Source organism: Mixophyes fleayi, chromosome 2, assembly GCF_038048845.1.
Source record: "Mixophyes fleayi isolate aMixFle1 chromosome 2, aMixFle1.hap1, whole genome shotgun sequence".
In the NCBI taxonomy this organism is placed as follows: domain Eukaryota; kingdom Metazoa; phylum Chordata; class Amphibia; order Anura; family Limnodynastidae; genus Mixophyes; species Mixophyes fleayi.
The window spans coordinates 166,882,856-166,897,096 of NC_134403.1; the positions used below are offsets into that span (position 1 = coordinate 166,882,856).

The 14,241-nt window shown below is 38.9% G+C and overlaps 1 protein-coding gene across 8 annotated transcripts in view; it reads right to left on the reverse strand.

Annotated features, from left to right (window-relative positions):
* MSI2 (musashi RNA binding protein 2) overlaps positions 1–14,241 on the reverse strand; it is a 474,426-nt gene that overhangs the window by 164,846 nt on the left and 295,339 nt on the right. For all 8 annotated transcript variants that reach the window (XR_012688009.1, XM_075194929.1, XM_075194928.1 and 5 more), the window contains one exon: positions 6,237–6,319. Coding sequence is in view for 7 of the 8 variants with exons in the window: in XM_075194929.1 (XP_075051030.1) it covers positions 6,237–6,319 (83 nt within the window). In the remaining variant the exon portion in view is untranslated. The remainder of the gene's footprint in view (positions 1–6,236; positions 6,320–14,241) is intronic.

Genomic DNA, 14,241 nt, shown 5'->3' on the forward strand with positions numbered 1-14,241 from the left:
TTCTCTTCCTCTGTGGAGTGCATTTAGCCTTGAATTGAAAAGAAGGAACCACCATATGCATGATACCTACAGGTAATATAATAGAACCCTGCCATCTATTTTATCACAAACAAGTATGTTTAATTTTATACTGCACAAACACAACATCCGAGGGAAGTTTTCTTTTAAGAAAAATATACAATTGAATAGTATATTGTAACCGCAATTGCAGTTGGCTTGGAAGACAGTTTAACTATTGCAACCTCCTTCTTACCGGCCTCCCCCATTCCCATCTCGCCCCCCTCGCTCTATACTCAATGCGGCTGCAAGACTCATCTTCCTTTCTCGCCGCTCCTCGTCTGCCTCCCCATTCCTTACAGAATCCTTTTCAAACTCCTGACCGTCACTTACAAGGCTCTCTCTCAGTCTACTGCTCCCTATATCTCTAACCTCCTCTCCATTCACACCCCTGCCCGCTCCCTACGCTCGGCCAATGACCGTCGCCTCTCCTCCACTCTGATCACCTCTTCCCACTCCAGAATCCAAGACTTCTCCCGTGCTGCCCCCCTTAACTGGAACGACCTCCCTCGCTCCATCCGTCTTTCTCCCAATCTGTCCTCCTTCAAGAGGGCACTCAAAACTTACCTGTTCCTAAAGGCTTACCAACCTTCCACCTAACCTCTCCTCCACCTGATCTTCCCCTCTCTCCTCCCGCCCCCCCTGTTCTCTCCCCACTTACTTCAACTTGCTCCCTGTGTGCCTGAGATCTGTCTACCCTCCCTTAGGATGTAAGCTCATTTGAGCAGGGCCCTCTGCCCTCTGTTCTCCATACCTGCTCTTCTGCTCCGTCTTTACTGCATTAGCCTGCCTGGAGTCTCTGAAGTTTTGGTATTTTTTGTTAACCGTTTGTAATGTGTCACCTTGTTTAGTCTACTGTTTGTGCTGTGTACGGCGCTGCGGAACTCTTGTGGCGCCTAATAAATAAAGGATAATAATAATAATAATAATAATAATAATAATAATAATAATAATAATAATAATAAACAGGTTACCAAGAAAACAGCACACATTCTGCCAAGCAATGCTTACAAGCCCAGTTACATCACACTACCAAAATTTGGTTCTTAGGACTGGACTCGAGTCTGGCCTTCTTAGACAGCTACATGAACATCCAGAGATGGAAAGTGACACTGCAACATAACTATTATACATATTTGGACATTCTAATCATCACACTTGACAACTAAACCTATTTAAAATATCTCTCTCTCTATATATAATCTTACAAACCACTGGCATAAATGTAATTTCTCAGTCCTTCTACAGTTTTCATTTGTTCACACTTATCCAATGATTCTTAGAATGATCTTTATACACAACTAAGTCCAGATGCTCAAACTAATTTTAAAATAAAAAGGGTTTCCTCATAATAAAATATCTATAATATAAAAGCTTAGTGGCGTGTGTTAGTCTGTCTGTGTGAACAAAAAAAAACCAAGCTGCAGCGCCACCTGCTGGGCGGAGTTATACACTGACCTACTAAATTCTTAGTGTGTGTGGGGGGAAAAAAACTCAGAAAGGGCTGAAATTTGGTATACTAAGATGTTTTTAATTTGTTAATTTAATTTGTTAATTGTTAAAATTGTTTATAAAGATTTAAAAAAAAAATATATATACATTTCTTGAAGGAGAAGTGACAGTTGGGAGTGGTTGGTGGTTGCCGGGGGTGACAGTTGGGAGTGGTTGGTGGTTGCCGGGGGTGACAGTTGGGAGTGGTTAGTGGTTGCAGGGGGTGACAGTGGGGAGTGGTTGGTGGTTGCCGGGGGTGACAGAGCGAGAGGAGTGTGATACTCAGGACCGCTGAGAGAGATCCCTGTGTCTGGATAGACATCTGGATAGATGTGGCGATGAAGATGAAGGATGAGGTGATGGAGAAAAATTATGAGGTGGTGACATGTGGACAAAACCACGTTAAAAAAGGGCGCTTGCGTCGGGAAGTAACACTCTTCCACTGAGGAGGCCTGGGCTAGGCCCAAATGCATGACAAGAACCTTTTTAACACCTTAAGTAGCTTGATTTGACTAGAATGCATGAGTATCATGCACAGGTTAACTTGTATAATATAATAGTTCAGCCACATAACTGCAAGGGTGAGGCTATGCCAACAGCCCATGAAACCGCCAGCTAATTTCGGTGTAATTGTAGTGTGTTGAGGAACAGGGGTAGTGTTAAGTGTTGAGAATAGGGACTAGACATATTGTAAAGATTCTAATGAAACTAGTGGAACCAATACATGCGTTATTGCGACACTTTTATAACTTCCCATAAGAAAGAGGTTTTATAAGAAGACTTTGAGATGGGTGCTTATTAAATAGAGTGAGGTAATAAGAGGTAATAAGAGACCACCAGTGTAATGAATGTCAAATAATCAAGATTAGAGAGGAGTATCACATGCTGCTGTACATCAGGGTGTACATGTCACATATACAACCCATTCATTTTAATAATAATAAAAATAGTGATCATTTCCTCTATACAATAGACTCAGTGCTGCCTTATGCCCCATAAATGTAAGATATGCTGCCACTAGGGTGGTGTAGGGAGATAATCCTGAAGGCTCCCAAATATATATATATATATATATATATATATATATATATATATATATATATATATATATATATATATATATATATATAAAAAAGCATATGGATGACAAATGTAATACCAAATTTGTGCGGTAGAGAGTAATAAGTACCCCAAAAGTTTGACAAATAATCTGCATTTGCAAATATTGTATTAGTATAGGTACAACAAAATATGCATAACACAAGGGGAGATGAATTGCAACAACATAGCCATCAAGTAAATTATAGCCACATAATAGCAAGTTACTTCTCTGTGAATGGTAACGAATGGCGATGAGGGGTTCAGAAGGCAAATAATTCATGCAGATGTTCCCCACAAAGGTAGACAGTTCAAAGTTATATCATCCTTATAACACTAAATTATCAAGTGCCATAGTTCATATTCTTAATGCGTTGATGTCCAGAAATAAGGTATAAATGGTTCCAATATAGCAGAAATGTCAATGGGATCCCGTAGGTTCTAATAAGATATAGGTTCTGCTAAATTTAATTAATAAGTGAAGTCTCAGTTAATTTAGTGCCTGTGCATTAAAGTGAGAGCATAAAATACACTTGTACAGTAACAGCTAATATACAAAGTGATGGTATTCTTATGGACAGCTTCGTGCCCGCAGTGTACCTTAGTCGCGGTCCACGCAGTCAGTGAGATCATGGCAGATCACTGTTGCCATTAGACAATAAGTCCAGTCTTTCTGCCGAATGGTAACAGTACCAATGAACGGCTTACTTCCATTCCTCACTCATATCCCCGAGAAAAATCCACAAGGGGTGAAATGCGTAGGGGATTGAGGAACACATTCTGACACTGCGTTGTGACAATTTCCATACAGCTGACTGGCACACAGGAGCATCTTGCGCCCTCTCTGCACATACTCTGTAGCTCTCAGAGCCGACACTGCCGTTATTTCACTGACTGCCTGGACCGCGACTAAGGAACACTGTGGCACGAAGCGGCCCATAAGGATTCCATCATTTCTTTATTCATGAGGCTCACCACCAGGCATGGCACCCCATTCGGCACCGGATCGCTGTGGACGCAGGGTGAGTGACCGTATATTAGCTGTTGTTGCACAAGTTTGTTTTATGCTCTCAATTTAATGCAAGCACACCAAATGAACTGAGACCCCACTTATTGAGTGTATCTGTTTATAGCAGAAATGTCAATGGGATTCCATAGGTTTTATTGGAACCATTTATACCTTATTGCTGGACATCCCCCCATTAAGAATAATAACTACGGCAGTTATTAATTAAGTGTTATAAGGATGATGTAACTTTTAACTGTCTACCTCTGTGGGGAACAACTGCATGAACTATCGCCTTCTGAACCCCTCATCACCATTAAGTACAATTCACAGAGAAGTAATTTGCAATTATGTGGCTATAATTTGCTTTATGGTTATGTTGTTGCAATTCATCTCCCCTTGTGTTATGTATATTTCGTTGTACCTATACTAATACAATATTTGCAAACACAGATTAGTCCCCATAGATTGTAAGCTTGCGAGCAGGGCCATCTCACCTCTCTATCTGTTTTACCCACTTTGTTTATTAGTTTACTATGTTTCTCCCCAATTGTAAAGCGCTACAGAATATGTTGGTGCTATATAAATAAGTGATGATGATGATTAGTCATCCTTTTTGGGTTATAATTAACAAGCCAGGTCTGTCATGTTTCAATAAACATAAATACTTCAATAAATAACTGATCAACAGAATTACAGCATGCATATGCACCTTTACACAAGAGATAGGCAGCCTGTTACACTTCAGGGTCCTAATGGGCGGCCTTCTAGTTTTCAAAAGGGCCGCACACCTTTAATCTCGGTAATAAGTTAAAAAAAGCTCCTGCAGCCAAAGAAAGATACCTATCTGTAATAACATTTCAGCAGGTATTTTAAACAAGTGTTATAGCAAACACATCTTACAATAAAGCAAGAAGGAGCTGGAGGACGCAGTTGATGGTTCAGAGGGCCAAATGTGGCCCTAGGGCCACCAATCGCCCATCACTGGCCTAGAGCCAGGCCCAAACATGGATGTCAAAAAATAGTCATACTTTCAGGCGCTTTAAATAATTTGTAACAGATGAGACATTTTGACAATCCCAGAGAGCAACAAATTTCTTCAACCTCAAATGAAGTGCAGTTACCCCTGCTGAAAAAGTCCTTGTTTCTAGTGTGAGTACTGGAATTACAATCCAGTATAGTAGTTATTGGGGAACAGAAAAAGATTTAAATAGAGTTAATTCAAGGTATTTTTTTCATGTTGTATGTAACGGTAAGAACAAAATGAACAATATTATTTCCGTGCCCTAGGAAAGAATTAGCAAGTCAAATATCGAGTCAGGCCTCCAGCATATGCTAAGAAGATTGCTTTGATCTTATCTGCTCTAAAAGCTCCATTATTGAATTTATACTCTGTGAACACATACAAGGCCAATATACAATGCATACATAACTACACTGTTCAAAGGAAGGAATGGTGCTTGGCAGAGAGAAGAGAAAATCAGCTAAAAATAAAGAAAATATGTGAATTAAAACATCCTAGTAATATACTTTTTATATACTATTTTATGGCCCTTCCTCAGGACAGTGATGATACAGGGCTACGCCTCTTTTGCAGCATACAAGGGGGTATATTTACTAAACCGTGAGTTTGAAAGAGGAGATATTGCCTATAGCAACCAACCAGATTCTAGCCATCATTTTGTAGAATGTACTACATAAACCCCAAGGTCATTGTTGCCTGCAGTTTTGTATATCAACACCCTACCACACTCTGAAATCAGTGACAATCCTTTTCAATACATTACCCAAAAAATGTGCCTGCATTAGCTCTGCCATACCTGTTTATCAGTCTACTAAACTGCTGATAGATTCTCCACCCACTCCAACTGATGTTGGAAAGATCTCGAACAAGTGTCCATTAGGGTTAATGAATGTTTTCTTCCTTTGGCCCATATAGGCTGCAGCTGGTATCCATTTAGGTGTATAACAACATAATTGATGAGCAGAACTACAGCACCAGTGACAGGCAGTCTGATACACATCAGTGGCCGCATGGGCTGCCCTCCAACCTCGAGAGGATCAGGGGCAGACTGGACAGGGGTGCATCTGCCCCCCGGGCCAGTCCCATAGTGGGATATCTTGGGCTGGGTTACCTGCATTTTTATTCCTTTAAAATAGACCAATAAGTCGAGTGTTGTCCCCAGAGCTAAACTTTGCCAGCCCTCCCCTGGAGAGGATGCACGTTACCCTTAATCTCAGTAATAGGTTAAAACAATACATTTAATCAAAGAAAGACATCTATCTGTAATAACATAACAGCAGGCATTTTAAAAAAAAGTGTTACAAGCTATAATGAACATTTTAGACAATTAAAGAATATAGATACACTGGGGTATAATACATTTGCACGTTGTCAAAAAAGACATATTTATTATATTATAATATCGTACAATAAGATTTATATTATAATACCAAGACGACCATTGTGCGGTGTCATATATTAGTTCTAAAGTAGTTAAAGATTATCATTTTTGAACGCATTTTTAAGATCTAAAATTGCTCAAGGGCTAAATAGTATACCATTGTGTAATAAGAAACATACCATTTTGTTGTTAATTTCATGGAAATGAATTTCACAGACTTTCTCCACAACATCTTCATTTTCAAAGGTTACAAAGCCAAAACCTATAAGAGAAAATTATGTTTACTGCATTAAAAAGAAAACAGTATTTTCTGATGCATCACACAGAGTTGTTTGAAGCGAAAACACAAAGGGGACGATTCAAATAGCCCTTAATTTATCCAGGTCTAATGCCAGGAGAGCTAATAAATTACGGGACCCGCTACAACCATCTATGCTAAGGTGCCACTTCCCTTAGCCAGATTTGCTCCGTGCAGCCATTTTCGCTTTTCTAATATAACCTAGACTGAAAACCGGGTAGAAGTAGGGAACTCGCAATCTCTTGTAATTGGGTTCTTTAATTGGTGGCAGAGGGAGTGTGTGTGGGAGAACCAATTCTTTTGACTTGCCATTTTTATATTACAGAAGCAGCAGAGACCCAGCATGCATCAGACCCTGGGGAACCAGCAAAGGGCAGCTTTAAGATTTATTTGGCCACCAGTTTATATGTTACATACTTTACCCAATTGGACCTGATCCCAACCGTATATTTCTAACATAGGTTATCACATTAAAAATATGGACAGCAATGTATTTGAACCACTCCATTTCCTTGTTATATTCAGTATTGAAAACCTCATCACAAACTCATAGGTAAAATAATGTTTAATGCTTGATATTTTATGCTTAGTAGCTCTTTAAAAACATAGAAGGCATTTGGTACAGTCATCTCCTTCACCCCCACCTCACCTTCCTTTTTAACATTGTTTAGAGCAAGTAGGGTGTATGAATTTTCTCCTCACATCACTACACTGTGCTATTTTCACAATGTGATTCAGTCTGTGTCCTCCTGCTTAACTCTATATACCCCCTCCTCACAATGACACTACACATTTAGTCATGTTCTTAACAAAATTAAGGTCACTGCCTTCCACAAAATCAGCACACTCCTCTGCTGCGGCTGTGAAAATTCCAACTATTTCATTGGCTACAGGTTGTTCTAACCACTCCTACTTCAAATAAGGGTAGATACGGAGGAGTCAGAGAACAACATAATTAAAAGCTGCTCAAAACCCAGTCAAACACTTGCTAAAAATTGCTACTGTGATGGATAAAAAAAAAAAATCTATAAAAAGGTCTCTACAATCTCACAGTGACAGCCAAGACTACAAAATGAATGTACTGGACAGTTACCAGGTCAGTAACAAAACAGTACAGTTTAGATCTCTTAAAAATATAAACAAAATAGTAGTTTCCAAACACTTTATTATGAAGGATAAGAGATGGTCAAATATTGCGTGTACGATTAAATGTAACTGATTTCAGATTTTACTTTTTATAAATAAAAAATTTATACTTAAAATGTATAATTAATTTTATACTCTACGATTTTTTTCTTTTAAAGGCATGAAGTACCATTTTGTTTCTGCAGGTGTCGCTGCTGCAATTGCTGTTTGCTTGGCTGACTGCTCCGCTTCTGCACAGACAGCAGAAGAACCAGCAACAACTGTTTTCCTAACTTGAAAATGATGCGTCACAGAAAAAAATGCAGTAGGGTCGTTTAAATAAGTAGAAAAAAGAACTGCAACCCATGTATTTTATTTTAATTTCAAACTGCTCCTTTAAATAATTAAAATCATGATGAGAATGTATATATTCTGTACGAACACGCTATGTTTTGTAGTGAAAGACACTGTCTTATCCCAAAATAATACATAGTATGAAAGGGGAAGTTATTTAAAAGAGCACTCATAGTAAAAAGCATCATCCATTAAAACTCTTCAATACTATATAGTTATAAAGAAACCATAAAAGAGCAGATATTCCCGATGTGCCCTGTAAACCTGATGGATTTCTTGAACTCACAGACAATATAGTTTGTGAACACACGTGTGGCTTGGCGGACATATTTCAAAAGGCCCTATTAGCTGTATTTAGGATACAGACTTGGAAAAGATATTTACTGTATTTGCAGAGCGCGAGCAATATGTGTTTATGGCTCTCTCCATTTTTTTTTATTCTTTCAGTTTTTCTTTGAACAGTACATAAACCTTAGTAGCTTATTTAGCATGGTATAAACAGTCTCCTACAAAATCACTCGTCTGGAATACTGCAGTATTAGTGGTTGGCTATAAAAATCATCATCAATTTAATAGACCTAAAAAAGGAAAATAAAATCTTGAGTGATCTTGCTGTATAAGACTATCTTTAACTGTCAATGTTCGCACCATGGGTAAACAGAGTTAAATCTGGAGAGTATTAAGAATAATTGCTTAGGTGCTATCAAATTCACAGCAGTGCACATCAAAAACGTTAAAGGGTTATAAATCACATAGCAAAAAACTACCTTCATACCAAACACAGTCATGGACGGAAAAATGACTCACAATCTTTTCTGGACTAATGAGGAAAACTTAATGGGTTCACCAAGCGCACACAACACTATTTAGTGGTTTGCAAGTGCCTTCAAGCATACAAGGCGTTAACTTGCCTGTTATTTATCAGGGTCAGGAGACACAGGAGGGAAATGAGGGCCTTGCTCTCACAGGGAATCAGGCAGTGTAATAATAAAGCGCTCCTTGGATCAGTGCAGGTCTGCATTCGTCTTTGAACACCCTGATGCGGTCAACCCTAAGGGTCAACCAGCATCCGGAGATGGTTATATATCCCTTTCTTCCTGAATTACTTCCTTAATACCTCGTTGGGAAATCCTGAGGCCTTAAAGAAGCTATTAAATTTTGAGGCTTGTGATCTGAGCGCTTGTTTCCCTCTCCACGGCTGCATCAAAAAAAGAAGACTGATTTGGCCCAGTTAAAGGATGTTTGATGCCTGCTGCCTACCCATCAGCTATGCAGTGTATTTACTCATCCAGGCCCTGAATCTGCCAGACAAAGCCACGTGGAAAGGCTTTTGGCAGGCAGCTCCAACTCTGCGTATTGATTCCCTCTTAAAAATCAACACACTGTCATTTTCCAAACAACTGCTCAATACTTAAACAAATAAAACAGAAGGGGGACAAAAAAGAGCGAGCTCTCTGAAGGCAGCCTGAAGCACAGTGAAAGAGGCAACCATTACTGGATAATCTACCAGCTGCATTAAAACAGAAATATTTTAGTGGCATATAAAGGTGCTACATAAATGTGATTTTTCTGAGAATCCTGTGTTTATTGGATCACACACTTAACTATACACACACACATACATATAAACACACGCATATATATATATATATACATATATATATATATATACACACATACACATATATATATATATATATACACATATATATATATATATATATATATATACACACATACACATATATATATATATATATATATACACACATATATATATATACACACACACATACATATAAACACACGCATATTATATATACACACACACACATATATATACATATATATATATATATTATACACATAAATACACACACGTGTGGTATAAAACCAGTGAGGACTTCAATTTAATTATTACTAGTTATCTCAAACATGTAATTTTTCAAATGCAAAAGCAACATTCCTATTTCACTCTTCTCAATACAGGACACTGGAAAGCATAACTGTGCTTATTTTGACGTTGAATTCTAGGTATTCTAGTTAGAACAACATGCCAGTTTTAACAAATGTTACAATGATAATGGCTTTGCAATAAAACATTCAGATATTGACCAGCTATTCTCCAGGACTATGATTTGCTAGACCAGGGTTGTTCAACCAGCGTCCTGCATGCGGCCCAGCACGCCTGTAAATGTGGCCCAGAAGGAGTTTTGGTTGTGGCAAGGGGGCAGCACTGTTAATGGGAAAAAAAAAATCCTGCAAAAAAAAAGAAAAGAAAATACTTACCTTGCGATCACGTCAGCTGGTACTCCAGCTCCCTGCCTTGTCTCCTCCTCCGTGCGGTGCTTGCAGTGAATGTTGGGCGTGATGTCATCATGCCCAACAGCCATTGCGGGAGCGCAGCACAGAGGAGTCACCCGTGCGAGAAGAACAATCAGCAGCACAGAATTGGAGAAAAGAAGAGAGAGGACAGGAGAACAAGCCGATTAAAAGGTAAGTTAAGGGGGATTTTTTTTATTATTTCAAGGGACGCTGACTAGTGAATAAAAGACACCTGGGCCTGGAGCATCATGGAGCTTATCTCCCTGCTACATACTTCTACTTGTAATACTAATAGGGCATTATATATTATTCTCTTTGGGCCCATTATAAGTTGTTATCCTTAACTAACATAGTGGTGTAATTAGCAAAACAGGTCACAATTTGGGGTCACAGTGATGTATACGTCAGGTACCGCAGGCCTGGTCAGGGCACCCTGATATACAATGCCTGGCTTAAATGCACTTTATTGATATTGCATCGAAACAATACAAAAAGTGATTATAGTATAATAACCAGAGAGGATTTTTTGAACAGGGCGATTGAAAGGTAAGTATAGGGGGATTTGAAAAAAAGTGATATATATATATATATATATATCTATATCACTTTTCTTCTCATATATATATATATACTCGAGTATAAGTCGACCCGAATATAAGCCGAGGCACCTAATTTTACTACATAAAACTGGGAAAACTTATTGACTCGAGTATAAGCCTAGGGTGGAAAAGAGCGCTAAATTAAAAACCTAAATGAAAATGATAGGTTCAATCTATGAAATCATTTCTAGCTAGATGACAAGGAACATTCATAAATGATTATGAAATCATTGGGTACAAACTAACTTAAATAAAGGGGGTGGAGAGAGAGGGAGAGAGAGAGGGAGAGGGAGGGGGAGAGAGAGAGAGAGAGAGAGAGAGAGAGAGAGAGAGAGAATGAGAGAGAGAGAGAGAGAGAGAGAGAGAGAGAGAGAGAGAGAGGAGAGAGAGAGAGAGAGAGAGAGAGAGAGAGAGAGAGAGAGAGAGAGCTTTCAATGCATACTGTGCATATGATGCGTTTTTATAGAATATCTTAGCAGCATACAGTTGTTCTATGATAGCAATATCTAGTGTCTCCAAACCTATGTCCGCTTCCACCTGTAGTCAGGAATAACGGCAAAGCCGCATCTTTTGGACACTGCCTTCTCCATTCATCTGTCTTGATCTCAGCAGCGGCAGCTCACTATACTGATGTTCCCCACGGCTGACAGACAGGCAGAGAATCCTGTCCGGCCGCTCTGATTGTTTTAACACAATCAGCGCAGCCGAACTGCATTATCTGCTTACCTGTCAGCCGCCGGGAGGGAACATCAGTATAGTGAGCTGCCGCTGCTGAGATCAAGACAGATGAATGGAGAAGGCAGTGTCCAAAAGATGCCGCTATGCCGTTATTCCTGACTACAGGTGGAAAGCGGACATAGGGTGAGATTTTTTTGTTACCTACCCGGCAGTGGAAACGCATATGCGTTCCAACAACAGGAAGTTCGGCATTTGGAACGCAAGTTTGCGTTCCAAATGCCGAACTTCCTGTTGTTGGAACGCATATGCAGAAGTTGACAGCCAGGGACCGGACACCAGGTAAGTTCACCCGTGTATAATCCGAGTGCCCTTTTCAGCATGAAAAACTCGGCTTATACACGAGTATATACGGTATATATATATATTATATATATATATATATATTATATATATATATATATATATATATGTTAACTATGTTTTTATGGTTTTTGGATGATCAGCTTTCGTTATTGTTAGTGTATCTTATGTGCGGCCCAAAACCAACTCGTCGTCTTCCAATGTGGCCCAGGAAAGCTAAAGCACCCCTGTGCTAGACTCAAGCAGCAGTCACTGATGTATCACTTGTTCTCTCAGGAAGCCATAGTAATATACGTTTTTCTCTTTCTCGTCATGCCTCTGCCATGCATCTGTATTTTTTGTCCTTAAATATAAAAAATGTCACTCGAAATCTACACAGTAACTGTCTGCACTATGTATCAGGACAGAACTTGTCCTGCCACTGTGCTCCCTACTTAAATTCAACATAATTTTAAAATAAATCTTTTGTTGGGCACAGGACTAGTAGCAACTTGAATGGTACATGCTGTATACATTGTACAGCAGATACAGAATGCAATAGACCAGTGCACACCTTCAACTAATATACCAGCACCCTATTGGTTTTGAACACAAAGCAAAGCCTTGTTTACAAGCATGGATACAACCAGATGTTGAAGATTGTTAATTGCATCAAATCTTATAACATTCATGTACAATGAGTTCATAAAAATAAACTTTTAAATAAAAACACTACCCCACCTACTCCTGCTTGCTCTGCAGAGGCGAGCCCTCAAAAAAGCAGGAAAATAGACATACTCAAAATAATACATAAACTTAGCACATGTGCTCAAAAACTCCAAAACAATCCCAACCTACTAAATGCTTGTAATAAATCACTTTTATATGACAGGGGCAACAGCCATGGGGTGTTTTTCTGTTCACAAAGGGCCTGTTTATTGATTGAAGCTATATGGAAATGTTTCCATTGATAAATCATCTACATTAGGGAGCCTTATTTATACAATTAATATCATTGGCTACATGTGTTTTTGAGGTCATGTTCTAAGATTTTACGCTCCTGCTTTTCAAGTACTTGATCAGCAAGTCATTCTTCTGGGTGTCTGAACGGGAAGTGTGTTTGTATGTAATTCACTGGACAAACTATTAAAACGTAAATGTTATAAATTTGCTCTTAGTGAAATTAATGTGTTACTCAATAACAGGCACTGAGTTACATTTTCATAACACTGTACCCACAGAAAGCTGGAGAGAAAGCAGAAGACGATTACATCACCAGGCTTACTAATGATAAATAATCTTTATAGGTCACACTGCTAGCAATCCACTAATAAATATCACATGCTTCCAAAACACTGTCACACAGAGAGACCATTAAAGGCAATATATTTTTATTAATAAAAATGACATTAGGAGCAACCCTACTCAAAACATGTTTAGAGGAGGGTTTCTTTGCATGTCGCAGCAAAACTCACCTCCCTAATCCAGCGGTGTCTTATTTATGCACCTGCTTTCTGCATACAGCAGTGCTGTGGCAGGCTGGCGCCGGTAACTAATAACATGCCTTACTCAAAATGAAGAAATGTGACCAGACAAGCCAAGCATAATGATATTAAAGCCTGTGTCAATTAATTTTCCTCCTCTTGATAAATGAGCCCCATTCTGTCTATTAATAATGAAGGGAGAAACAAGGAAAGTTGACAGTGCCTTAATTTATTTTCTCAACTTGCCTGGTCATATCTCTTCTTGTGCTGCTAAGCCTTTCTAGAGCTGTTGGGAATTGCCACGAAGGATAAATAGATTGCTGTGAATCACTGTGGCCCTAGTTTGTTCACACATCCCGCTATAATCAGAGAGGAGGTTGCATAATAAGATATGTCGCACCTGAGACAACCAGCTTTATCAAGACAAGAAAATGATTACCTGCACACACACATACCTTGTTCCAACCTCCAAAAACAAACCACTATTAAGGAGAAGTAAGACTCATACCCAAACAGTGTTCGAACAGAAAGAAACACAAATATATACTTCTTATTTTTACTGCATTTTATATCTGCACAATTTCTATACGGCTGACAAAGTTTTCAATGTACTTATCTCCTCCGGTTTGTGCGTGGTTTATTTCTGCCCTGGTTACTCATTAAGGAGCAGGCATTTCTGTGAAGTGGGGCTGTACTTACATCTAGAACGTAACAGTTTTACAACGAGTGTGATTAAATGTTTTGTAAGGTGAGAAAATCAAAACAAAGCGAAATCTTGACATTTTAAAAACTGTTTACAGAACAAATGTTTTTTGGCAGGTGCTGTAAAGCACATATTTTAAGATTGTGTTTCGACCCATGGGAAGTGCACACAAGAGAATAAACAATCTGCGGCAGCGGATAAAGGCTCTTCTCTCTCGCTGTTAAAGCTTTGTGTCTGATTGTAGTAAAGCCATATTTAGTGAGGAAAGATGGCACAGAA